This window comes from Scylla paramamosain, chromosome 28 (genome assembly GCF_035594125.1).
Source record: "Scylla paramamosain isolate STU-SP2022 chromosome 28, ASM3559412v1, whole genome shotgun sequence".
Lineage (NCBI taxonomy): Eukaryota > Metazoa > Arthropoda > Malacostraca > Decapoda > Portunidae > Scylla > Scylla paramamosain.
Genome location: NC_087178.1, coordinates 16,835,187 through 16,862,237, shown reverse-complemented (window position 1 = coordinate 16,862,237; position 27,051 = coordinate 16,835,187). Strand labels below are relative to the sequence as shown.

Sequence of the window (27,051 nt, the reverse complement as noted above, 5' to 3'; positions counted from 1 at the left end):
CCCGCGCCGACACGCCTATTCTCATCACTTTGTACCCAAGCCCGCGCATAGGAAACACCTACTCCCTACACGCTCCTTGAACTAGATTTGAAAAATTATTAACATTGAGAAGGGAAGAGTCAGAAGATCGATGGTGACTCGGTGAGACATGTATGAAACCTGACATGGAAGTGTGGGTCACTCGGGTACTGTGGCACGATGAAATGTCCAGGCAGCAAACCGGGTGCCCAACTTCTTAAAAAGACACTTGTTCGTGGAGCGATCGAGGTGCGGTGAGGTGTTCTGTCAAAGCGTCGGAGGGGAGATTGTATTTAGCGGACGATATTGTTTGATGTGGTAAACAATGAAATTTTGGATAACTCACCAGGATGTCGCGTCTGAAGTTCGATTTTATAGCAATACATTATCCTGATGTTCTAAAAGTTATGTTAATGTTAATAAGTGTATTGCGAATATTAACGTGTTACAAGATCACTGAGTAACGGAAATATTAGGATACCATAAAGAAAATATTAAAGGGATGTAGCTGACGTTTGTCTCACACACACACACACACACACAGAGAGAGAGAGAGAGAGAGAGAGAGAGAGAGCCTGGCGCCACACTATCTCATAACGACCTGCTGGCCCTCCCCCTCCCACTCACCTGGCAGGGCGTCTTCCAAAGATGTGGAATAGTTGAAGCTCGTGCCCCAACACACACACACACACACACACACACAAGTCAATCAAGCAGTCGGGAAAGCAATCATTACATTAATAAATAAATTGAAAACAAATCAATCAAACAAAAGGTAAACCACAATAAATAAGGAAAATAAAATGACAAGACAGCGACGGCAAGTATTACCTAAACAAAGATGGCGGGGCGGGCAATGAAACAATCGCTACGGAGGCCCGATTCAGACGTGATTTCCCGCGTGTCCCTATGGCGGCCGGGGTACTCGCTGCTGTCAGGGTAGGTGGCGCCCTTCCTGGTGCTATCGGCGGGTGTGGGCGGCGGAGAAATTGGCGACATAAGATGATGGTGAGATGTAGCAGTGCCGTGGGTCAATCAAGTGTCCTGCTTTCTCGCCTGCTATTGGTCCATTGCCACCAGGTGCATGCCCATGTGCGTGCAGGTGAGTCATGGAGGTCTCTTGGGGGCAGGTGTGTGTGTGTGTGTGTGTGTGTGTGTGTGTGTGTGTGTGTGTGTGTAAGTAAGTAAGTAAGTAAGTAAGTAAGTAAGTAAGTTTGTTTCTTGCACAACTTTTTACATTTTTTGTTTGTTTTTTTTTCCGTATTTTTTATTTTATTTTTATTTTATTTGTGTGTGTGTGTGTGTCCATAGTTTCAAAAGTGGTAATTTGTAGTGGAAGCAAATCAAACCTAACCTAACCAAACCAAACCTAAGGTAACTCGCATCAATGGCATTGTATAATTGTCAAAATATCATTTAAACACAACACAGGCTGTCTTCCTTTTCTCTTCCCCATCAAGCTCGGGGTCGTGGTGGCAAGAAAGTGTTTGGGCAGGCAGACCAAAGTGACCCATTTTGGACATTCCTCAAAATGACAAATATCTAGGCTATCCTAACCTAACATAACCTAACCGAGGGGAGCTTCGACTGTCCCTCCCTAGACCCCATTAAAGGTCACTATCTTAACCTTACATTAGCTAACCAGACCTAACCTAACCAAACCCTGGACACCCCCCTTAAGGTCATTAACCTAACCTAACCTAGCCCTGGGCTCCCCCTTAACATCACTAACCTAATGTTACATTACCTAACCTAACCTAGCCTATCCCTTAAAGTCACTAACCTAACCTAAGCTAACCTTGAACCCCCCTTAGGGTCACTAACCTAACCTAGCCCTGGGCCCCACCTTAAGGCCACCAACCTAATCTTACATTTCCTAACCTAACCTAACCCTGGATGCCCCTTAAAGTTACTAACCTAACCTAAGCTACCCCTGGACCCCACCTTAAGGTCACTAACCTAACCTAAGCTAGCCTTGGGCCCCTGTTATGGATGCTAACCTAACCTGACATTCCAGCATACACCACACTAACAAGAATGATTTGGAAGTTCTCACACAGTTAAACTGTACAGGCTGTCATCAGTCAATAATACAATGAACACAATACCTGCTGCGGGATGAGTCACTATGGCCATGGGATGCGGTCACAGTACCTGCACACCAACACACCGACGCACGCAGCACTGATTGGGCCAGCACACACCAACACACTGGCACACACTACTGGCCACAACTTGAGTGTGATAATAAGTGCTATGGCTGTATTGTCAAACTGCACTAGAACCTTCATTGTTGTCAATTTTCCATCAATGATCATCCCTGTATCTTTCTCCATCTGTGTTAGGTTAGGTTAGGTTAGGTAAATGTTCCATCAGTTCTTTAATTACTCCTGTTACAGGTTCTGTAGTGAATGTTGGCAGTACAGGTTAGGTTAAGTAAATGTAAAGGAGTGGTTAGGTTAAGTTAGGGTTTGGAGTGTTTTGGGTTGTGTTTCTGAGTGTTGTCTGTGTTTGTTGTGTTGCCAAAGTGTGTTCACAAGAAGCTTCTCATTAATCTCTCTGTTGTAGGGCCATTTATTTATTTATTTATTTATCTATTTATTTATTTATTCATTTTTATTCATTTATATGTATTTACTTAATTAATTAATTAACTTATTTGTTTATTGAGTGCAGCCAATATTTACTCTCATTAATAAAAACTGTGCACGTTCATACGTGTATACAATCTGATCAGTGTGTTTTGATCTTGCAACTTAATTATAATATCCTTATTCTTGTCCTTTGCTTGTGTGTGTGTGTGTATGTGTGTGTGTGATTCACCTGCAGTTGTCTGCTGGTCACCCAGCCAGCTGTTCCCCCTACGGGGGGAGCGCAGAGCTCATAGTGACCGATCTTCGGGTAGGACTGAGACCAGTGACACACCACACACCAGGACAGCGAGGTCACAACACCTCGGGTTACATCTGCCTTGCCGCGCCCGGGATTCGAACCCGGGCCCTCTTGGTTGTGAGCCAAGCGTGCTAACCACTACACTACGCAGTGTGTGTATGGTGTGTGTGTTTTATGTTAAGATAAAAAATAAAACTTATTAATAAAATTATATATATATATATAAGGTAAGCAGGGATACACCAGACTTTCTTGTTCATTTATTGTAATATTTACGCATTACAGGCAGCATCATCAGGCTAAAAAGATTGATAAAAATAAGCACAAAGACATCATAAAATATCACATTACAATAGGGACAAAAAACAATACAGTGACATAAAGGTGGACAGGCAGGCAAGAAAAAAATCCTTGTGACAAAATAACCTATCTGCAGTAGCTTAAAATGACAGAAAAAAAAAAAAAAATCAAGCAGAATGAAGGTATAAAACTATGGACAAACCTTGTGTGTTCTCACATGTGGTGTGGTGAAGACTGACACAGTGACAGTGTGAGAGTGAGGTTGATTACAAACCCGGAACTCCAAAGCTCTGAGCAGAGTTTATAAGAGATATAACTGTGATGAAGACAGTTAGCTAGTTACTTCAGGTTTCAGATGTTTAATGTAAATAGCTTCTAGTATTTTAGTGTCTGTATGTGCTTCAGCTTTTTGTAGTGTACTAAAATCCTTCTCCAAAAATGAATGACCATTTGTGTGTGAATGTGTTTTTATTGCTGAAAAAGGGAGTGAATCAACTGTTTCTGTATACATATTGAAGTACCTTTGTGTTCACTGATTCTGTGTTAAATTCCTCTTGGTTTCTCCAATATATCGAGTCTTGCAACTGGAACAAGTAAGTTAGAGTGGAATAAGTGATGTTAGATGTCTTTTAATTTGAGAAAAAAGAAGCAATAGTAAATGTACTGGTAAAAATAGATATGAACTTGGTGTCTGGATATTGTGTTTTAAGTATGGTAATGAGTCTGATAGTGTAGATAAGATGGCCATTGTAAGGTAATTTTATGTATTTCTTACTTTGGTCATCTTAGCTACATTATCAGAAAGAGATCCACCACCATACTTAAAACACAATAACCAGATACAAAGCTCATATTTATTTTTACCAACATGTTTACTATTGCTTTTTTTTTTTTTTTTTTTCAAATTCAAAGACTGTATTCCTATTGGACTTATCTCTAACATCATTTATGAACTTACTTGTTCTGTTTCATTTATGAATTTACTTGTTTACTTGTTGCAATAAATGAAGGAAGTCTGCTTGCCTTATCTATAACTCATAACCTGTTCTAATATATATATATATATATATATATATATATATATATATATATATATATATATATATATATATATAAGCTCTCAATATGCCACATTGGGCTATGTCAAGTCCAACATATTAGTCATTAATACAGGAGCCCCTCAAGGTTGTGTTATGTTCCCTGTCCTTTTCAGTCTATACACAGATGACTGTAGAAATGTGTATAGTTAAATATGTATATGACATGGTAATTATTGTTTAAATTTCAAATGATGAATGTGATGAGTACATATCCCAAGTCCACCCAATTTGTTGATTGGTGCAGATCAGACTTTCTACATCAAAGCTTAAAGTAAGCAAAAGATGATAATAGATTATAGAACCAAAAACTGTTGCATACCTGACCCTATTGTAACTGATCCAGAAACTGTAGAGAGAATATAATAGTATAAATATTTAGGTCTTATGATTGACAGTCAACTAAAAGGTAGTGCAAATACCAATATAGTAAAGAAATGCAAGCATTCATAATTTTTTTACATATTTTAAACAACTTACACATAGATAAAAATATGATTAGCCTTTTTCTACAAGTTGACAAGGGAGTTAGTATTAAGTTTTTCTTTGACTATTTGGTATGGCAGGTTAACATCTGGAGAAAAGAGTAAACTTGAAAGAATTGTGAGGAAATTGAGAAAATTAGGTGCAGAAACAAACGTAATTGATAAGCTGTACCAGGAAGGGACAATGAAGCTGGTTGATAAAATCAGGAAAGATACATCCCACCCTTTCCATTCTTGCTATGCGTTCCTCAGGTCCAGCAGAAGGTTAGCTCTGCCTACTCAATGCATGGACAGTATGAAAAATCGTTTGTAACAAAGAATATTGTACTTTTTAATCACTTCAAATAGAGTAGTAACAGTGATTCATTAGATATTATGTAGCTATGATTATCCTTGTGATTCTTTTTGTGTTTTTAGTTTTGCTATGCTGTAGTAGAAAACTACATTTTAGTCAACTATTTTAATATGGAGCTCTAGCCAAAAAGAATTTGTTTGTAAACCTTGTTATGTTGCAAATTGACAATAAAGTTATCTATATATAAAGTTATCTATATATTTATTTATCTATCAGTCTGTCTCGATCTATCTACCTATCTATCTATCTATCTATCTATCTATCTATCTATCTATCTGTCTGTCTGTGTCTGTCTGTTGGTCTATCTAGCTATCTGATATATATATATATATATATATATATATATATATATATATATATATATATATATATATATATATATATATATATATATATATATATATATATATATATATATATATATATATATATATATATATATATATATATATTAAGACAGTTTTATTACTACTACTACTACTACTACTACTACTACTACTACTACTACTACTACTACTACTACTACTACTACTACTACTACTACTACTACTACTACTACTGTTGCAGGAGAGAGCATCCAATAGATCCAATAGATCAACATCCAATGGATGAAGGAGAGCATTTCTGGCCTGGACAACCCCAGAATAGTCACAGATAATCAGGATAGTTGACTACTGGACCTGACTACTGACTCCAAGCTGCATGTCCTCTATGGCAGCACCAAAATAGTCCAGCATGCTCCATCTTTCAAGACTACTACTGCCCTCAGAGGTGGGATAGTACACCATTTGTTACTGCTTTGTGTAGGATAGTCAGGGAGAGAGGTAGAGTGTGTGGTTAGAGTTGTTACTGTGAAATTGTGTCTTTTTTGACTATTTGACTGGCCAAGGGCAACAAAAATCTAATAAAAAAAATGCCCACTGAAATGCCAGTCCCATGAAAGGGTCAAAGCAGTGGTCAAAAATTGATGGATGTGTCTTGAAACCTCCCTCTTGAAGGAATTCAAGTCATAGGAAGGTGGAAATACAGAAGCAGGCAGGGAGTTCCAGAGTTTACCAGAGAAAGGGATGAATGATTGAGAATACTGGTTAACTCTTGTGTTAGAGAGATGGACGGAATAGGGGTGAGAGAAAGAAGAAAGTCTTGTGCAGCGAGGCCGCTGAAGGAGGGGAGGCATGCAGTTAGCAAGATCAGAAGAGCAGTTAGCATGAAAATAGCGGTAGAAGACAGCTAGATATGCAACATTGCGGCGGTGAGAGAGAGGCTGAAGACAGTCAGTTAGAGGAGAGGAGTTGATGAGACGAAAAGCTTTTGATTCCACCCTGTCTAGAAGAACAGTATGAGTGGAACGCCCCCAGACATGTGAAGCATACTCCATACATGGACGGATAAGGCCCTTGTACAGAGTTAGCAGCTGGGGGGGTGAGAAAAACTGGCGGAGACGTCTCAGAACACCTAACTTCATAGAAGCTGTTTCAGCTAGAGATATGTGAAGTTTCCAGTTCAGATTATAAGTAAAGGACAGACCGAGGATGTTCAGTGTAGAAGAGGGGGACAGTTGAGTGTCATTGAAGAAGAGGGGATAGTTGTCTTGAAGGTTGTGTCGAGTTGATAGATGGAGGAATTGAGTTTTTGAGGCATTGAACAATGCCAAGTTTGCTCTGCCCCAATCAGAAATTTTAGAAAGATCAGAAGTCAGGCGTTCTGTGGCTTCCCTGCGTGATATGTTTATCTCCTGAAGGGTTGGACGTCTGTGAAAAGACGTGGAAAAGTGCAGGGTGGTATCATCAGTGTAGGAGTGGATAGGACAAGAAGTTTGGTTTAGAAGATCATTAATGAATAATAAGAAGAGAGTGGGTGACAGGACAGAACCCGGAGGAACACCACTGTTAATAGTTTTAGGAGAAGAACAGTGACTGTCTACCACAGCAGCAATAGAACGGTCAGAAAGGAAACTTGAGATGAAGTTACAGAGCGAAGGATAGAAACCGTAGGAGGGTATTTTGGAAATCAAAGCTTTGTGCCAGACTCTATCAAAAGCTTTTGATATGTCCAAGGCTTTAGCAAAAGTTTCACCAAAATCTCTAAAAGAGGATGACCAAGACTCAGTAAGGAAAGCCAGAAGATCACCAGTAGAGCGGCCTTCACGGAACCCATACTGGCGATCAGATAGAAGGTTGTGAAGTGATAGATGTTTAAGAATCTTCATGTTGAGGATAGATTCAAAAACTTTAGATAGGCAGGAAATTAAAGGAATAGGACGGTAGTTTGAGGGATTAGAACGGTCACCCTTTTTAGGAACAGGTTGAATGTAGGCAAACTTCCAGCAAGAAGGAAAGGTAGATGTTGACAGACAGAGCTGAAAGAGTTTGACTAGGCAAGGTGCAAGCACAGAGGCACAGTTTCGGAGAACAATAGGAGGGACCCCATCAGGTCCATAAGCCTTCCGAGGGTTTAGGCCAGCGAGAGCATGGAAAACATCATTGTGAAGAATTTTAATACGTGGCATGAAGTAGTCAGAGGGTGGAGGAGAGGGAGGAACAAGCCCAGAATCATCCAAGGTAGAGTTTTTAGCAAACGTTTGAGCGAAGAGTTCAGCTTTAGAAATAGATGTGATAGCAGTGGTGCCATCTGGTTGAAATAGAGGAGGGAAAGAAGAAGAAGCAAAGTTATTGGAGATATTTTTGGCTAGATGCCAGAAGTCACGAGGGGAGTTAGATCTTGAAAGGTTTTGACATTTTCTGTTAATGAAAGAGTTTTTGGCTAGTTGGAGAACAGACTTGGCATGGTTCCGGGCAGAAATATAATTGTTGTGATACAATTATTACTTTTTTCTTTTCTTCTTTTCCTCCTCCTCCTCCTCCTCCTCCTCCTCCTCCTCCTCCTCCTCCTCCTCCTCCTCCTCCTCCTCCTCCTCCTCCTCCTCCTCCTCCTCCTCCTCCTAACCTAACCTAACCTAACCACCACCACCACCACCACCACCACCACCACCACCACCACCACCACCACCACCACCACCACCACCACCACTTTTCTTTACCTTTTAACTCTTTACTTAATAAATACAGGACAGGATCTATAAAATTATTACTTTACCTTACCTTAAATTCTTCACTTTACCTTTGGTTACTTGGTAGCATGTTTGAGCATTAAAAATAATTATTTGGTAGTGTTAACTTTTTGTTTTTACAGGCACCAATGTCTCTTTGTGGTAATGAATTTATAGGTATTGTTCATTTTTAACAAAAGGGGTGGGTGCAACAGGGAGGAGAGAATTGACAGCTCACCTTCTCACAAAACAAACAAATTTATTCAGTTACTCTTTCACCATCACTAATTCACAATTTAATTCACATGAACGTAAGGGAACAAGAACAGAGAAAACTTAATATCCAAAATTCCTCCACACACTTTCACCTAACTGGTAGGTAATCCTGCCTGCTGAATCCCCAAATTTTGGACTGATTCCCCTCCTCCAGGCCAAAAAAAAAAAAAAAAAAAAAAAAGGTTATTCACAGACCCTCACTTAAAATCTACTCAAACCGATATCATGATATCATATGGGAAATCTTTTCCCTCCCCCCTCCTAAATGTCACAGGTAAGTGTTATGGTCTACTGACTCACTTATAGCACAGCATTACCCTATCCACCATCTCACATCCCTTGATGGGACGAACCAAGTCCCAGACACGTACTGGCCTAATCACACTTGACCACCAAATGCACACTGGCTTAACAGGGTCCAGAGAAATTCACTCTAAAACGTTACATCCTGCAAGACAGAAGGGAGGTGAGTGGGGAGTGGTGTCACAAGGCATGGCTAGGCTTTGTCTCCCACTCTCTGAGAGATGCCAACACACACATATCTTCAGTCTCTCTCTCACCGCCGCAATGTTGCATATCTAGCTGTCTTCTACCGCTATTTTCATGCTAACTGCTCTTCTGATCTTGCTAACTGCATTCCTCCCCTCCTTCCGGACCTTGCTGCACAAGACTTTCTTCTTTCTCTCACCCCTATTCTGTCCACCTCTCTAACGCAAGAGTTAACCAGTATTCTCAATCATTCATCCCTTTCTCTGGTAAACTCTGGAACTCCCTGCCTGCTTCTGTATTTCCATCTTCCTATGACTTGAATTCCTTCAAGAGCGAGGTTTCAAGACACTTATTCATCAATTTTTGACCACTGCTTTGACCCTTTTGTGGGACTGGCATTCCAATAGGCATTTTTTTTTTTTATTGTTTTTTTGTTGCCCTTAGCCAGTGTCCTTCCTACATAAAAAAAAAAAAAAAAAAATTTCACTTATAGTTACTTTATCACACATCACTTCATCTCAAGTTATTGTCACTGTCTTCCCAAACACATATATAAAGTCAAAGCCCTCAAACTACTGTCCTATTGCTTTAATTTCCTGTCTACCTAAAGTTTTTGAATCTATCCTCAACAGGAAGATTTTTAAACATCCATCACTTCACAACCTTCTATCTGATCGCCAGTATGGGTTCTGTCAAGGCTGCTCCACTGATGATCTTCTGGCTTTCCATATTGAGTCTTGGTCATCCTCTTTTAGAGATTTTGGTGAAACTTTTGCTGTTGCCTTAGACATATCAGAAGCTTTTGATAGAGTCTGGCACAAAGGTTTGATTTCCAAACTAGCCTCTTATGGCTTCTGCCCTCTCTGTAACTTCATCTCAAGTTTCCTTTCTGACCGTTCTTTTGCTGCTGTGGTCACTGTTCTCCTAAATCTATTAACAGTGGTGTTCCTCAGGGTTCTGTCCTGTCACCAACTCTCTTCCTATTATTCATCAATGATCTTTTAAACCAAACTTCTTGTCCTATCCACTCCTATGCTGATGATACCACCCTGCACTTTTCCACATCTTTTCATGGATGTCAAATCCTTCAGCAAGTAAACAGTTCACCCAGGGAAGCCACAGAACACCTGACTTCTGATCTCTCTAAAATTTCTGATTGGGGCAGAGCAAACTTTGTATTTTTCAATGCCTCAAAAACTCAATCCTTCCATCTATCAACTCGACGCAATCTTCCATACAACTATCCCCTCTTCTTCATTGATACTCAACTGCCCTCCTCTTCTACACTCAACATCCTCAGTCTGTCCTTTTCTTGTAATCTAAACTGGAAACTTCACATCTCATCTTTAGCTAAAACAGCTTCTATGAACTTAGGTGTTCTGAGACATCTCTGCCAGTTTTTCTCACCCCCTCAACTGCTAACTCTGTACAAGGGCCTTATCCGCCCATGTATGGAGTATGCTTCATGTCTCTGGGGGGATTCCATTCATACCGGTCTTTTAGACAAGGTGAAATCAAAAGCTTTTTGTCTCATCAACTCCTCTCCTCTAACTGATGGTCTTCAGCCTCTTTCTCATTGCCACAGTGTTGCATCTCTAGCTATCTTCTAATGCTATTTTCATGCTAATTGCTCTTCTGATCTTGCTAACTGCATGCCACTCCATGGGGAGTGACATCATGAGCCACTGCTGGGCTTTGTCTGCCCCTCAGCACTTTTGTGGTATCCCTCTTGGGGGTCTCATTTGCAAGTTGTCTCAATAACATTTAATTTACTCTCTCCTTTCCTTTGCTGTACAACTTTGGGATCTGTTATCTCATTAGTGAAATTATTCAAGGAATTTGGAAAAACATAGTGGCAGGGGCAAAAATAATTCTCGAGGTTGTTTTTAATAATTTCCCTTTTGAGTGATTGGTATCTGTTCCCACCTAGTCAGTTGAAACATTAATTTTGTATTTCTTACCCAAATGAGCTATTAGACATATGCATCAGCGGGTCATTTAAAACACACTGGTAGAAGACAGAGGGCGGCATTACACTCCTCCTCCTCCTCCTCCTCCTCCTCCTCCTCTTCCTCTCAAACCTAAACTACTACTACTACTACTACTACTACTACTACTACTACTACTACTACTACTACTACTACTACTACTACTACTACTACTACTACTACTACTACTACTACTACTACTACTACTACTACTACTACTATCTTCCTCTTACTCCTGCTGCTCCTCCTCTCTTACTTAACCAAACCCATCCCACCACCACCACCACCACCACCACCACCACCACCACCACCACCACCACCACCACCACCACCACCACCACCACCACCACCACCACCACCACCACCACCACCACCACCACCACCACCACCACCACCACCACCACCACCACCACCACCACCACCACCACCACCACCACTACTACTACTACTACTACTACTACTACTACTACTACTACTACTACTACTACTACTACTACTACTACTACTACTACTACTACTACTACTACTACCACAGCCCAAGGTGGTGGGTGTGTCTGCTGTATACTAAGGATAGGCTTGGCTACTGGTCAGAGCGAACTTCTGAAGACTATCCTGTAAGGTGTTAGTTGAGCCATGGGTAATAGTCTGGAGACCCTTGCCTTCATACTATTCCTGCTAGTCTTTGCTGTGACTGCTACTATGTACATGTGGGTCAAAGGTCAAAAGTACACTATCCCAGGCTGTTTTGCTGGGATAATATGCCATTTTGTACAATTTTGTAGGAGTTATTGACTATTTTTGGGTTTTTAGAATAGTACACTATTTTGCACTGTTTTAGACTATTGCATTATTTTGGTAGGATAGTACACTATTTTGGATTATTTTGGACTATTTTGCACTATTTTGGACTTCTCATACTATTTTATACTATTTGACTTTTGGTTTGATGAGAAGATTATTTTAAACTATTTCATACTAATTTGGTAGGATAGAATGTTATTTTGGACTTTTGGTAGGATAATATACTATTTTGGAATATTTTCATATTATGGGACACTATTTTAGACTATTCTCCTTGGATAGTACAGTATTCTTTAGTGTTTTGTTCAAGGTAGTACACTATTCTGTGGAGTCTTTCCCCCTCAAAAAAAAAGACTTGATTATCAGCCCCAAACTAGTATACTATCTAACTGTCCAAACTCAAATAATCAAGAATTTAATATACATAACCAAAAAATATCAATTGTCAAATTTCTGGCTAAAAACACACAAAAACAACAATTTAAACTATCACCCATAAAATAGTATACTTTCTGACCATCCAGAGACACAGAGGACTCATGCAATCAAGAATTTCATAGTGCATACCTTGAAATATGGATAGTGATAATTTAAGCCCTAGAAAGCACAATTTTAACAGTTTTTGACCATCAGCCATAAAATAGTATATTATCTGACTATCCATAAACTCAAATAGTCATGGAATTAACCTGTAGAGTGTTGTGCTTTGTCAGAGATAGGGGTCTTGTCTCCTTCCATTTTTTTCATGTTTTGTATTTACCCAATAAAATGTGAAAAAAAATGTTTGATATATATATATATATATATATATATATATATATATATATATATATATATATATATATATATATATATATATATATATATATATATATATATATATATATATATATATATATTCCCATACTATGAATGGAAGTGTGGCTAGCATGTGATTTTGATTCATGGATTTTTTTTTCCTTTCTCAGAGCTCATAATATCAGACTAGTGATGCAGAATTATGAATTATATTTAATATATTTTTAAAGCTTTAATCTCACCTTTACATACACTTTCCACAACCCTATAGTGTGTGCAATAAATAAGCACTTCTTTACATTACCAGTACCTTTAAATAAACAAGAATTGCATGTTCAAGAAAATGGTTGGATGTGCATCTGGCAACACCCCACATCTCAAGGCTGTAGCTACTACACCCACAGTTCTCAAAGAATAGTTCTCCTTTCCAATTATTCTGAAGTCTCATTTCCTATTTCTTATGCCTTATTGATCATAGATTTGAGAAATAATTTTTTAGGAGAAAGTAACTTACTTTTTATGTGATGATATTTTGGGAAACACAGCAGCTTGCCCTGGGTAATCAACTCAGCAACATTTATAACCAAAATCTTTATCCCTCTCCAATACTGCGGCTTTCAATACCATTTTATTGTCTTGATTTTATATGCATGTTGACATAGGTATAAAAAAAAAAAAAGATCTCCAAATGTCACAGTTCCTACAGAGGTATTCAGTCTATGATAACTCCAAGCCCAAGAGATAGGCATGTATATGAAAACATTCACTCCTGACTAGTCAAATATTCTTTGTTATGGTTAGTGACCAGTCTGATGTAAACAAACAAAATTGAAGGCTGTAATATGGTTAAAAAATAAAATCATATATATACATACTAAACACTTCCCTAAGAGGCGTGTATATATACATACTAAACACTGTACAGGTTAATATGAATAACCTCCCAAAAATATATAGATAGTCAAATTTTAAAGGCAAAAAAAAAAAAAAAAAAAAAAAAAAAATTTCAACACAAAACCACAATTTTAATGTCACCCAAAATAGTCTACTATCCTGACTATTCCCAGGCCCAGCGGACCCTGAGAGGAGCGGGTACAAACCTGCTGGAGTGTCCCTTGATCCTGACATTGGTGGTGCTGTTGGAGTTGCCTATCAAGCTGTCCCTGGCTGTCAACATCTCACTGCTGTCTCTCTCCAAGCTGTGTCTCAAAATTCTGAAGTTCCTTTGATACCTTGAACACTTTGAAGGAATTTTCAGGTTTGGACAAAAGCACTGATTATTAAGCAACTTTATTGACTTGAATAAGGCCTTTGGTACAGTCCCACATGACATACTATTGCAAAGTTATACTAATATGGAATTAGAGGCACTATTCAGGGTTGGTGTTCCTCAGGGAAGTGTTTTGGCACCATATATTTACAAATTTTAAAACAATTCTTTTTGGTGATGACACTTTATATGTCACTGGTGAAAACACTGCTGCCATGATGCATACACCACATACTGACCTGCAAACTCCTTGAGTGATGTTGAAGTAACAGATTGAAGTGATAAACATACATTATTAGGTACAACATACAATGGTACTGTGACCTTTAAACATCATGTGACAAACTTAACTTTCAACATTGTGTGTCTGCTGTATCAAACTAGAGAGTTGATGCCTGTTCTTGTTCTCAAAATGATATATAATGCACAGGTCTTACTACACATATGCACTCACGCATGCACGCACGCACACACTATAGCCCGAAAATAGTATACTATCCAAGTATCCACAAAGTCCAATATGAAATTAAAACATGTGTCTGGTGTAGTGTTCAGCCCATGCATGTGACACCAGTCTTTACACCTGTGTTTACATTGCACAACAAAATCACAACATTCACAACAAACACTGACTACTTTGCCCACACACCTCTTTTTAAAGAAGCCAGTTGACTTCAGCTTTTTGATATAAATGACGTGCAGATTGTTATGTACACGTAGAAACAGTTGAAAAAAGAGATATATATTACCTGAACAATCAGCATTCTCTTCCTTCAATACATTTGGTTCAGTTAATTTGGTTTAAGGGATAATCAAATGTCTCAAATGTTTTACTACTACTACTACTACTACTACTACTACTACTACTACTACTACTACTACTACTACTACTACTACTACCACTACTACTACTATTTCAGGTAGTCACAGCCTGCCACTCACTAGTATACCTGGAGGAAGGACTGGTAGGTGACCCACAGGAGAAGGCAACCCTGGCAAAAACAGATTGGATCCTGACAAAAGGTTAGTAAGGGCATCAAGGTCCCTCACAGTCAGAAATGCTTATTGGGAATCTTGACTCCCTTTATCACAAATATCTCCTGCTCATGCATCACTATTATAAATGCATCAAGGTCCCTCACAGTCAAAAGTGCTTATTGAGAAACTTGACTCCTTTGACATGAGCATCTCTTGGTGGAGTGTCACTACTTTAAGGGTGTCAAGATCCCTCACACTCAAGTTACAATCAGTTTCTAGATATCTGAATGCTACTTTTATATTCCTTCAGCCACAATCCTATTTGTGTATTGCTCTGGTGACAAATTATCCAAACAGTGACTCAGGAATCCTTTGCCATTGTTGTTTTCTTAATCTTTCTGCTTCACATTTTATATTTGCTTGCTGTTCTCTTCTTCCTCTTCCCAAATCCTGTCACACTATTTTCCCTAGGCATTTTGAGTGTTAGCCTAACCTTTTTTGTCTTAAATGTTATCTGCTATTTTTAAGTGTCTCTAGGCCTTTTGAGTGTTAACTTATCATCACTATTGCAGAAGAGATAATTGGTTGGCTCTGTGTGATGAGCAATGCTTTGTCTCTGAGGGCAACCCCCAGAGCCACACACCAGCAGCAGCAGGAAGATGAGGAGGAAAGGACATTCACTTCCTGCCTTATCCAGTGTGACTGGGGCTTCTTCCAGCAGCTGGCCAGGGTGCAGAGACAGGCTGAGCAAGGTGAGGAGTGGTGGTGGAATTGATAGTAGTACTAATATTAATGTTAAATATAGTAGTAAAAATGTGAATATAGGTCCTGGATTATATATTTTTGGTAGTATAGTAGTAGTAGTTAGTAGTAGTAGTAGTAGTAGTAGTAGCAGCAGCAGCAGCAGCAGCATTAGCATTCTTGAAAAATACTGGTAATTCTACTACTACTACTGCTACTAATTATTATTATATAATAATAGCCAGCCTTTATACTTGTATGTGGTTGAGGTGCAGACAAAGACCTGTAACTCTCCACTTCCTTTATTCATCAGTCACACACACAAACAACAATGACTAACAGAAAAAAGAAAAACACCATAAACACGTCATTTAATAAACAGCCAAGTATAAGAACAAAAACTCTGTGACCATTCCTTGTAAACTGTGAAGCAAAAGAAAAGGAAAAAGAAGGAAAACAAAGATGATAATGGTGCTCTTTCCCTAACAGGTGGTAATGGAGAGGGTGGCCAGCTTGCCCCTCCTGGCAGCCAACCAGAGCACAGTGGCAGCCATGCTATCTGTCACCATCCACCATCATCTTTCAGAAGTGAGCGTACACCCCAGGGAGATGCACAGCACACAGCCACAGCACAGGCAGGCCCCAGCACCATCACCATCAGCCTCCCACAGCTGGACACCACAGCTGCAGCACTGTGGTAACAAACAAAGATGGGTTAGGAAGATAGGGTTTGTTCTTTCATTGGAGATTAAATGTTGTAGTGGATTATATAAATAGCTTCCTGTGGGGCAAAAGGTCTGTTGCTGTTTGTTCTTTGTGTTTATTATAACTTCATCTCCACCACTTTTCTGTATTAAAAAGCCCCAGTCACGTTTTTTTTACATTTTTCAAGCAATTTTTTATTAAGGCTGTGATGAGTGAGTGGTTTGTGAACATGCTGCAGGAGAGAGAGAGTCACTTTTTTTACATTTTTCAAGCAATTTTTTATTAAGGCTGTGATGAGTGAGTGGTTTGTGAACATGCTGCAGGAGAGAGAGAGAGAGAGAGAGAGAGAGAGAGAGAGAGAGAGAGAGAGAGAGAGAGAGAGAGAGAGAGAGAGAGACCACTTGTCTTTCCAGTAACACCTGTGGCAGCAGAGAAGAAACATGTCACAATGGAGAAGGAAAGGCTGCAGGAGGAACACAAGACAGTAGAGGAGTTATTGTTGCAAAGAATGTTATCAGTGTTCTTCTGGCCAACTGTTATCAAATTGAACAGGTAAGATAATTTTCCTGACATTTACCTTGCTATTTAAATTCAGCCCCTAAGAACATAACATAAAATAAGGCAAGCTGCAAGAAGTCAGTAGGCCTACACTTGGCAATCCCTCTGTCAACCCTTTCACTGGTGTTTTGGCACACCTTTCCTTAACCACTGAGACACATCCAAGCAGTGTATTGGCTACAGATTACAAAATATATTTTCTTTAACCCTCCTTCCATGCCATAAAGGCTCTCTCTTCCATACATTGGTTCTATTGCTATGAATTACTGTATATTGCTGTTAAAGTATTAAACATGCTTGCTTGTTTATACATATATTCATCCATAAATATAACTATTATTTTAAAGCACCTGTTAAGGAGCACTGCCTCCTCAGTCCCTCCAGCTAGCTGGTTGATGATGTGGAGCTGCTGGTGGTAGCCAAGCACAAGATCTGTATAAAGGAATAGAAAGCAGCCAGGAAGCAGGGGGGAGAGAGAGAGAGAGAGAGAGAGAGAGAGAGAGAGAGAGAGAGAGAGAGAGAGAGAGAGAGAGAGAGAGAGAGAGAGAGAGAGAGAGAGAATTTTTTAACCTTTTTTGTGAATTCAGTATGGAAAGTTTAATGAAGAATAGAAAAATAGAATAAATAATGTAAAGAACGAGTGCTTGAAACTAACTGGTGATCCTTCATCTCTCTTTATTTTGCAGGTGGAGACTTGAGACACAGTGAACAACAAATACAAAGAGAGTCTGGCCAAGGCAAAGCAAACCCAGGAGACCAAGTATGACTGCTACTCAAGGTCTTATCCCCCTAACTTTCCCAGTCCTCTGCTGTTCATTTCTTTTACTCCTCAGTCCTCCCACATTATCTCCAGCCTTTCATCCTCTATTTTTTTATTTTATACACATAGATGGAATAATTTGTATCTTCCTCACTTTTCCTCTAGATACATAGAATAATTTGCATTTTCACTAGATGAAATGTAAAAAAAAAGGTAACTTAGATGGCAAAAAAAATGAGTGAATCTTTTTAAGTGGGTAAATACATGTAAATACATAAAGATAGGAAAATACACACACACACACACACACACACACACACACACACACACACACACACACACACACACACACACACATACACACACACACACACACACACACACACACACACACACACACACAGTTTGTACAGTATAGTAAGTAATGGCAGCTGTTTGGTGCAGTACCCATAGGTGAATGGAAGCTTAAATAAAGAGAAAAGAAGGAAATAGTTTGAATTTTATAGGTGGATAGAAAACATTGAAAAATACAAACAGTTGATCAAGTGTACTAAATGATGCATGCATGCATGCATGTGGTTGCTTATCCTTAGCTGAATGCAAGCCCAAACACATTTATAACTTTGCAGGAAGAAATGAGAGGAGAGGAAGAGATTGCCACTCTCAGAACCTGCTCAAGAGAACCTAGAACGAAGAACCAATGCCCTCACCACCAGCAAGAATGAAATGCCCTAGGTCACCACCAACACCAGCAACAGCACCTCTGCATCACCACACATTATCAAGGAGGAGGAGGAGCCAGACAGTAAACACACTGTTGTTCATCTCAACATTGCCAAGAATAAGAAGAGGTTGAAGAACCTAAAGTGTTCCTTAACAATGGTAGGGAAGCAAGCAACATCAGTTATAAAAATCTCTCTCTCTCTCTCTCTCTCTCTCTCTCTCTCTCTCTCTCTCTCTCTCTCTCTCTCTCTCTCTCTCTCTCTCTCTCTCTCTCTCTCTCTCTCTCTCTCTCTCTCTCTCTCTCTCTCTCTCACAACCCATGTGACCCACAGTATGTCTACAAACCCACAGTCACTCCCCCCCCCCCTCTCTCTCTCTCTCTCTCTCTCTCTCTCTCTCTCTCTCTCTCTCTCTCTCTCTCTCTGTGGGGGTGTGTACACACAGCAGCAGCAGAGCTGACAGGATGTGTTTTCTAGTGCTCTGCATATAGAAGGAAGGAATAGCACAAATCACTCATGGTGGAATAGGATACTCGTATGTTATGAAGACACAGGAATACCTAGGTGAGAAATAGGGAGGAGATAAACAGTACCATGAGTATAGTTATCCCATCTTAAGGAAAGTTTGGTCTTGTTCGTTTACATTTTGGACAAACATGGCAGAGGGCAGCATCCCAAAAGAAAGGGGTTCCTTTGAAGGTTTTACTGGTGAAGAGAGAGAATTAAATTATAGACTGCAGTGTAGAAAATTTTGTATATGGAAGAAATGATGGACAAGTTATTGGAGAGAATAAAGACATTGGAGGCACACCAGGAGACTAAGGAGTTGGTGATTATTACAGTAAAGTTGATTGAGATAGAAGATAAAAATGAGAAGATAAAAATGAGAAGTTACAGATGGAAAATTTCTGCTTGAAGAAACAAATCCAGGAAAAGTAGAAACTGTTAAGAAAAGAAATAAGGATATGAAGGCAAATGTAAAGGATGTGGAAATGAAGCAAAATAAGTGGTTAAATGAACGTAAATTTGAAGAAGAATCACTAAATAAAATAATAGAACAACAAGAAAATGAGTAAAAACCTGAGACAAAGTGGTAAATATTATGAAAGAGAAAAGGTTAGTGAGACACTGTGGAAAAATATAATCAAGTAATTATTGTATTTGGTTTAAAGGAAGAGAAAATAGTATGCAGAATTCAAAGAGAGGAAAAGGAAAAGAACCTGTTGAAGAAGTTACTGAAGAAAGTGATGGATGAAGACAGTCAGGTAGTAAAGCAAGTGGAAGAGTTCCAAAGAATTGGGAAATATGAAGAAGAAAAAAATGAGACCTATAAGAATAAGGTTTGCAACACAGGTACAAGCAGAAGAGGTAATAAATGGGTCTTGAGGTTGTCTGAAGATGAAGAATATAAGAATGTATGGATAAACAGAGATATGGATAAGATTGAAAGAATAAAGCAAAAAAGATGTAAATGGATAAATAACAATGTCAACAAAAATGGAATTAAATGAGTTATTGAGCAGAAACACACTGGATGTTGTATTATGTGAGACAAAATGGAAAAATGAATGGGGAACTCCTGACAGTGGTGATGATAAATATGATTTATGGATGAAAAATATAATTGGCAAGGGAGGAGGGGGAGTGATCATTCTGACGAAAATGTCAAGTTGGAGAAGGTAATAAAAAGTGAAGACAAGTCCGAAATTCTACAAGTGATGATTAGAAGTGGAAATGGAATGATAATGAATTATGTAAGAGTGTATGTGCCACCTGTGACCAATGCTTGGCAAAAAGAAGAGTGTGAAGAGATGTTGGTAGATGTGTTAAAATGTCTTGAAAAGATATTGATGGAAAGTGGTGATATGGTTATTGTTGGTGATTTTAAAGGTAAAGTGATAAATTGGGAGACATTGACAACTACTGGAAGTGAGAACTCATGGAGTAATAGACTATTAAACTGGGTGGTGGAAAATTTGATGACTCAGTGGGTTGATAGTGATACCAGATTTAGTGGAAGAGATAAACCATCAAGACTTGATTTAGTGTTTACCAAGGATATAGAAATTATTGAAACTATACACTATGATATCCCACTAGGGAAAGGTGATCATGTGTTGATGGAATTTAATTTGAAAAATGAAAATGAAATGATTGATGAAAATTATAAGGTGAAAAAATTTAAATATAGTAAAGCTGACTTTGAAAAATTAAGAAAGTACTTTGTTGCTGTGGACTGGAAAGACTTTGAAGATGCAGAAGATGTTCAGAAAAAAATGGGATGAATTTATAAGGATGTAATTCTGCTGTGAATAAATTTGTACCTAGAGGAGGAGCAAGATGTAGAAAAGGTAAAGAATGGTTCAGTACAAAATGCAAAGAAGCTAGAAATTGCAAGTTAAATACTTAGAATAGATGGAAGAAAAGGAAAACTGAGAGCAGATGGGAGAAATATATTGATGTTAGAAACAAGTACATTGAGATAATAGGAATGGAGAGAAGAAACTATGAAAGAGATATAAGTGTATAAATGAACCCAAACTATTCTTTAGGCATATGGATAGGTGGATGGTGTCTACTTAGACTTGAAGAAAACATTTGACAAAGTACCACACCAAAGATTGCTATAGAAGATAAAAAAAATATTGAAAAATTGGAGGAAGACTGCTGGAGTGGATGGAGGATTATCTGGATGATAGAGAGATGAGAACTAATACAAGATAAAAATTCATCTTGGTTGAAAGTAAATGAATAAATAGATAGTTATATGAACTTATTTGCAAATGATGCTAGGCTGATGAGAAGGCTAGAAAATGTAAATTACTGTATGGTACTGCAAGATGATTTAAGCAAGATAAATAGATGGAGTAAATCATGGCAAGTGGAATTCAATTTAAGTAATGTAATGTAATGTAATGGAGTTTGGTAAGAATAAGAAAAGAATACAATATTGATGGTGTGAAGTTAAAGAAATCAAAAGAAAAGTGGATTTAGGAGTAACAGTTACTGAAAATTTGACTCCTGACAGACACATTAATAAAATTACTGGAGAGATGATGAAGTTGTTAGAGATTTAGAATGGCATTCTCATATTTGGATGAAGGAATGATTAAAAGTTGTTGATTTACATGATAAGACCAAGATTGGAATATATGGCAGTGGTGTAGTCTCCTCATACAAAGAGGAATATTATAAAATTAGAAAGTGTACAAAGAGCAGTCACGAAGATGGTTCTGGAGTTGAGTAAGTTGACCTATGAAGAGATTATGAATGTTGGGAATTCCTACCCTTGAAAAAACGGAGAGAGGTGATTTAAATGGTATGGAAAATGTGGACAAAGAATGTTTTATAACTTTAGACACACAGAGTACAAGGGGACACACTAAGAAGTTGAAGAAAGTTAACTGTAGAGGAGACATCAAGAAGTATAGTTTTCCTCACAGAAGTGTGAATAAGTGGAATGAACTCGGTGAAGAGGTTGTCAATGCTGAAGCTGTCCATGCATTTAAAACCAAACTGGATAGCTACAGAGATGGGATACTATGAGATTACTCCCCTCCTGTAAACCATAACTAGGTAAACACACACACACACCATTGTTCCAGATTTCCCAATTTCAGGAAAAGCATAAGTAATTCAAACTTTTTAGTGCATATAGTTCAAGTTGTAGAGCAATGATTGTTGATATTCCTAATGTTGTATGATGCATTATCTCTCACCAGCGCACTGGAAGCTGTCAGTCTGCTGTAGCACATGGCAAGAACCAAGTGCTGAGGGATACACACTGTCCCTTCACCAGTCAAAAAGTTACAAAAATAATGCAGTTTTTTTTTTTGAGTAATAAAAGTAATGAAATGTAAATGATAAATGACAGTATTGTTTCAAAGTGTCACACTCCATCATGGTAAAAACTGCTGACTGAGTAATGTTGAATTTGTATTAGTGAGATTATACTCACTTAACTACTGCAGGTGCAAGAAAATGTAGTTAAAAATGCATCATACAAGAAAAAAACATTAAAGATGTAAACACATCTTTACTTGTCAAGTAGACTTGACTGCTCAGTGAGTAGTACAACAAACCCTGTGTACAGTAAATTCAGTATTATTTGTTGAATGGCCTTATTGTCTCATTACTATACTGCCTTGTTTTCTCTCAAAATACTTGACTGCCTTCATTTTATCTCATTATTCTGACTTTCTCATTATTTTACTGTTGTTTTCCCTCAACACCTGACTGACTGCTTTTCTTCACATGTCTGGATGGCTCGGGAGTCACTACAAACTGGAGACCTGTTCACTTAAAGGACCCAGTTGGAGTCAGACACAAAATTCAAGAAGGAGTCATTTTAAATGAGAGGTTCAGGCAAAAAATTCAAGAGTGGATTTTCAACTCTTAAAACATCTTAAATTTTTGGATATTTTGAATCAACTTTTACATATTAACTCCAGATATTATAATTTTAGCTGGAAGCTGACCTGAGTAATGTAGGGTTTGCTGTAGTGAAATACCAGGGCACAAGTCCATGCAAGTGTCTGGGATTTAAAAAAAAAAAAAAAATGGAAATATGTCCTTTCACAGAACAGGAGGAAGCAGCGGTGTGGTAGTACCTCAGAGTCTGCTGTGCTGGGAGGAAGAGGGGAACAACAGCAGTAGTAGTAAAAGTGTTCAGCAGTGGTGGGGCTTTGCTGCTGTCACTGGTACAGCTGTTCACTCCTTCAGCTGTCTTGCCTCACCTGTAATGAACAACTATGAACACCTCTCCAGTGATGAAGAATGGTGAATCTGCATGAGCAAGAATGAACAACACCTACTTCACTTCATATGAATGCAAGTCTCTCTCTCTCTCGCTCTCTCTCTCTCTCTCTCTCTCTCTCTCTCTCTCTCTCTCTCTCTCTCTCTCTCTCTCTCTCTCTCTCTCTCTCTCTCTCTCTCTCTCTCTCTCTCTCTCTCTCTCTCTCTCTCTCTCTCTCTCTCTCTCTCTCTCTCTCTCTCTCTCTCTCCTCAGCCCACAGACCCACAGTATGTCCCCCCACAATATGTTTATAAACCCACAGTGACTCTGCATAACCCCTCACCAATGATTGTCTCCCTCACACACATACACTCAGCATTACATATACAAATGTTGCATCTAGTACAGTGCCTACAATAAGAATGGACATAAAATCAACAAGCCTAATTTTCTTCCAGCCTGCATGAATGTAGTGTGGCTCAATATGTACAAGTGAAGAGTATATTAGATGTATAACTCAAAAGATATGGAAACTTACACAAAAATACAGGACACAAGTTGATGAGTATGATGGCGAGTGTCAGTCAAAATGCTCAACTTTGAACAACAAAAAGTGAAAAAAAAAATCAAAGGTGAATAAACTTGCCAACATACAATAAACAGACAGTGAAAAGAATAAACACTATAAAAAATTAATCCCAAATAAAGACTGAAAAAATATATACCAACACAAAATAATGAAAAAATGAAGACTAAGTAAAGCAAATTAATCTGAATGCTAATAAATAAACCAGCATGGTATATTTAAAGACTATGATGAAAGATAATGAAGCTTAAACATTGAGAGAGAGAGAGAGAGAGAGAGAGAGAGAGAGAGAGAGAGAGAGAGAGAGAGAGAGATTCCAGGCCCCTCTGATCCAAACCTGTGACCTTGATGCATCTTGGCAGTGCCTCCGACTGTGACCTGTGGTATCCTGCAGGACCCCTAGTCATGTCCTCTGTGCCTCTGCTTCTCAGGGACTCAACATGTGGAGCTGGCGTCCCACACAGAGTTGAGGTGGCAGCCTCTGTGGTGTCCCATGTCCTCACTCATCCCTGTCTACTGTGCTTTACATCCTGTGTTCTCCCCCAGCCACAGAGATACAATTGTCCTCCTGTGTGCCCAGTGTCCTTCACAGTTCCTCCTCTGCCCACATGTACTGTACCAAGCTGCTTGTGTCCTGGGCGGCACGTGTGTCTGTCAGGGTGTGTCCAATTCTGCACTGTGAGAACTGGTGTGCTCATTTTCATGCCTTCTGCTGATGTTGTTGTGGGTGTTGACTGCAGATTACATCATGTATTGCACAGCAGTGGTTATTATATGAGATCCAATGTAACCCCTGAAAAGTACAAATGTACCACTGGGGGTGCGTATACTCCAGGTTGGGAACCTCCATTCTGGACAATGACCTGGGAGGAAGACAAAAAGACAATGCAGATGTTTTCCCTAAGGACTGGCAGGGATGTAGGGAACCTGTGGTATTCCCTTGGGAGGGAGATAGGAAGGAGAAAGCTTAAAAATAGATCAGACTGGCCACGTGAAGATAGAGCATGTGGAATGCTGGACAATGAAATACATGAGTGATGAATATATACACTAATAATTGTTATGACTGATGCGGCTGATACACCTGCAATGAATATAATAGTTATCTTTTAGTGTCTTTCTGGTTTAATTATCATTTATTTATCATTCCTTACGTGTTTATTATTTGTTGTGTGTTATATCTCGTGTTACAACAAAATATTTTAGTATTTTAGTGAGAGAGAGAGAGAGAGAGAGAGAGGAGAGAGAGAGAGAGAGAGAGACCACAATTATTTGTCAGTTATTGAACAAAAGTACAAAAATTCCTTACTCGTTCTCCTCCTCCCCCTACTCTTCCTCCTCTTCCCCCTCCTTCTTCATTCTCTTTCTCCTCTACTATAATTCCTACTACTACTGTGTGTGTGTGTGTGTGTGTGTGTGTGTGTGTGTGTGTGTGTGTGTGTGTGTGTGTGTGTGTGTGTGTGTGTGTCCTTCATCCTCTTCTACTATAATTACTATTACTATGTGTGTGTGTGTGTGTGTGTGTGTGTGTGTGTGTGTTGCAATGAATGACGTTATTGAATAAAAAAAACTTTATTCAATAAAAATAAAAATAAAAATACATATAACAACAACAACAACAACAACAACAACAATACTACTACTACTACTACTAATAATAATAATAACTATAATAATATTGAAAGTAATAATAGTAATATAACAATAATGATGCAACAAGAACTACTACTACTATTAGTACTACTGCTACTACTGCTACTACTACTACTGCTGCTACTACTACTACTACTATTACTATTGCAACAATTCTTATACTATTAATACAAAGATTCACGTAGTAGTAGTAGTAGTAGTAGTAGTAGTAATAAACATTACTACTACTACTACTACTACTACTACTACTATTACTACTACTACTACTACCGTACTAGTACTATAATTGCTACACTAATGTACAAACGAGCTAATAGCAGCATTTTGGCCCATCCACACACATCAGTGACGTATCAGTGCCGTGTTCACTCAGTGCTTTAATGTCTGTGAAAAAAAAAAAAAAATCGTTATTTTGAATCCGGCTGAAGTATTCACACGTATCCGGCGCACTGCCGTGTTTTGATTCTACGTGGCACAAATGACTTATTTAATTGGTTCGGAATTATCTTGTTCTGCATGATTTTGTTCCATCATCAATTAACTCCTTGTATAGATAAACAAACTCTCCTTCACATTCAGTTGTCTTCTTAGCTTCATGTACCCACTTTCTTTCAGCTTGTGCTGAGCCTCTTCCTCTTCATCAATAATTATGGCTATCATTGTCAATTCAACGTCTGAAAACTCTGCCGACTTGAAAATGACTGATATTATACAGTACGGATGTATGTGAACAGACGTCACTGAAGTGTCACAGATTTCACTGACACTGAACTGACACGGCACTGATACATCACTGGTGTGTGTGTGTGTGTGTGTGTGTGTGTGAATGGGTCTTAATGAAAATGTGTACAAAGTTGCTTCTTGTTTGAAGCACCCTTTAAAAATAAACGCTGCACCAAAGAAAACGCAACATTTTAACGGTAGTTTAAACAAATAACATCAACAACAACAACAACAACGACAACGACAACAACTACTACTACTCAGATAAGTGCTCAGATTACATTGCAATAAAATACGACTCGTATTTGGCTGTGGAAAATATCACTGCAATATTCACAACTGTGTAGATATAAAAATTACCCAGACCCACTACTGCCACGTCTCGTACTTCAATGGAGCAGAACAACGTATACGCGTGCTGAAAAATTAAAACTACTTCTCTGATTTTGAAAATTAAGTTTCGTTAACTCACCCATTATCGATGTCATTTTACACAATATTGGTCTATCTTTACTTTACTTTGATCTTTATGCCTTGCCGCTTTCGCGGCTAATAATCAGTTAGTAATACATGTCTGTATTTGTAATACTGAATTCGAAACACGTATACATGTATAGCTCATGCTTGTATATTTTTCCTTTCGCTACTGTATTTCTTTCGTTGATGTCATGCAGACTCGCCCCTACAACCCTGGGATACTATTCCGAGGCACTCTCACCTCTCATTAGGACAATTGTTCAAGACTACATAAATTTCTAGGTAGATTCTCATTGGTGACGCACATTCCTTATGACACAATCACAAGAAACGTGAAAACACCCTTGAATATCCCAATCTCCCTCTGGCACCTCGAGTCGATAGAAGGCACCGAGACACTTGAGAATAAAAATAAACGCTGACCCCTGTACGTATTATTGTAACATTTTTTTCCTATGAACGAACGCTGGCCACTCCTGCATCTTAATTTGCATCTGCAGGGGAAGAATGTTCTGGCTGAGGGAAGAGATTCTTGCGAAACCTTACGAAACAGCTGAGATATATTGATGGCGACAGAGAAACAGCTGGAGCATAA

The 27,051-nt window shown here is 38.7% G+C and overlaps 1 protein-coding gene, 1 long non-coding RNA gene and 1 other non-coding gene across 20 annotated transcripts in view; 1 reads left to right on the top strand and 2 right to left on the bottom strand.

Annotated features, from left to right (window-relative positions):
• Positions 1 to 24,710, top strand: LOC135115010 (endoplasmic reticulum transmembrane helix translocase-like). 17 transcript variants are annotated; one of them, XR_010275759.1, is made up of 10 exons: positions 36 to 1,120; positions 5,715 to 5,918; positions 13,616 to 13,806; positions 14,739 to 14,841; positions 15,369 to 15,548; positions 16,124 to 16,251; positions 16,656 to 16,794; positions 17,487 to 17,560; positions 18,190 to 18,442; positions 22,864 to 24,710. XR_010275759.1 is itself a non-coding variant. In XM_064031426.1 (9 exons), exons 2-7 carry the CDS (start codon positions 5,883 to 5,885, stop codon positions 17,506 to 17,508), a joined length of 591 nt encoding a protein of 196 aa, XP_063887496.1. In that variant the 5' UTR covers positions 27 to 1,120; positions 5,715 to 5,882; the 3' UTR covers positions 17,509 to 17,560; positions 18,190 to 18,442; positions 22,864 to 24,710. The 17 variants fall into 17 exon arrangements, 12 of the variants coding, with proteins under 12 accessions (XP_063887502.1, XP_063887497.1, XP_063887495.1 ...); XR_010275757.1 differs by having other exon boundaries at positions 39 to 1,120; positions 16,027 to 16,234; positions 22,869 to 24,710; XM_064031426.1 differs by lacking the exon at positions 13,616 to 13,806 and having other exon boundaries at positions 27 to 1,120; positions 16,124 to 16,234.
• Trnav-cac (transfer RNA valine (anticodon CAC)) lies at positions 2,984 to 3,063 on the bottom strand. Its single transcript has one exon. It is a non-coding gene; the product is annotated as a tRNA-Val (tRNA).
• The window catches only part of LOC135115012 (uncharacterized), a 66,549-nt gene continuing 55,321 nt past the window's right edge, over positions 15,824 to 27,051 (bottom strand). The window contains exons 1-4 of one of the 2 annotated variants that reach the window (XR_010275762.1): positions 23,941 to 24,078; positions 22,893 to 23,018; positions 17,151 to 17,232; positions 15,824 to 16,229 (exon numbers count right to left, since the gene is read on the bottom strand). This is a non-coding gene — a long non-coding RNA (uncharacterized LOC135115012). Of the gene's footprint in view, positions 16,230 to 17,150; positions 17,233 to 22,892; positions 23,019 to 23,940; positions 24,079 to 27,051 lie in introns of those variants that run through there. The other variant, XR_010275763.1, reaches the window with a different exon arrangement.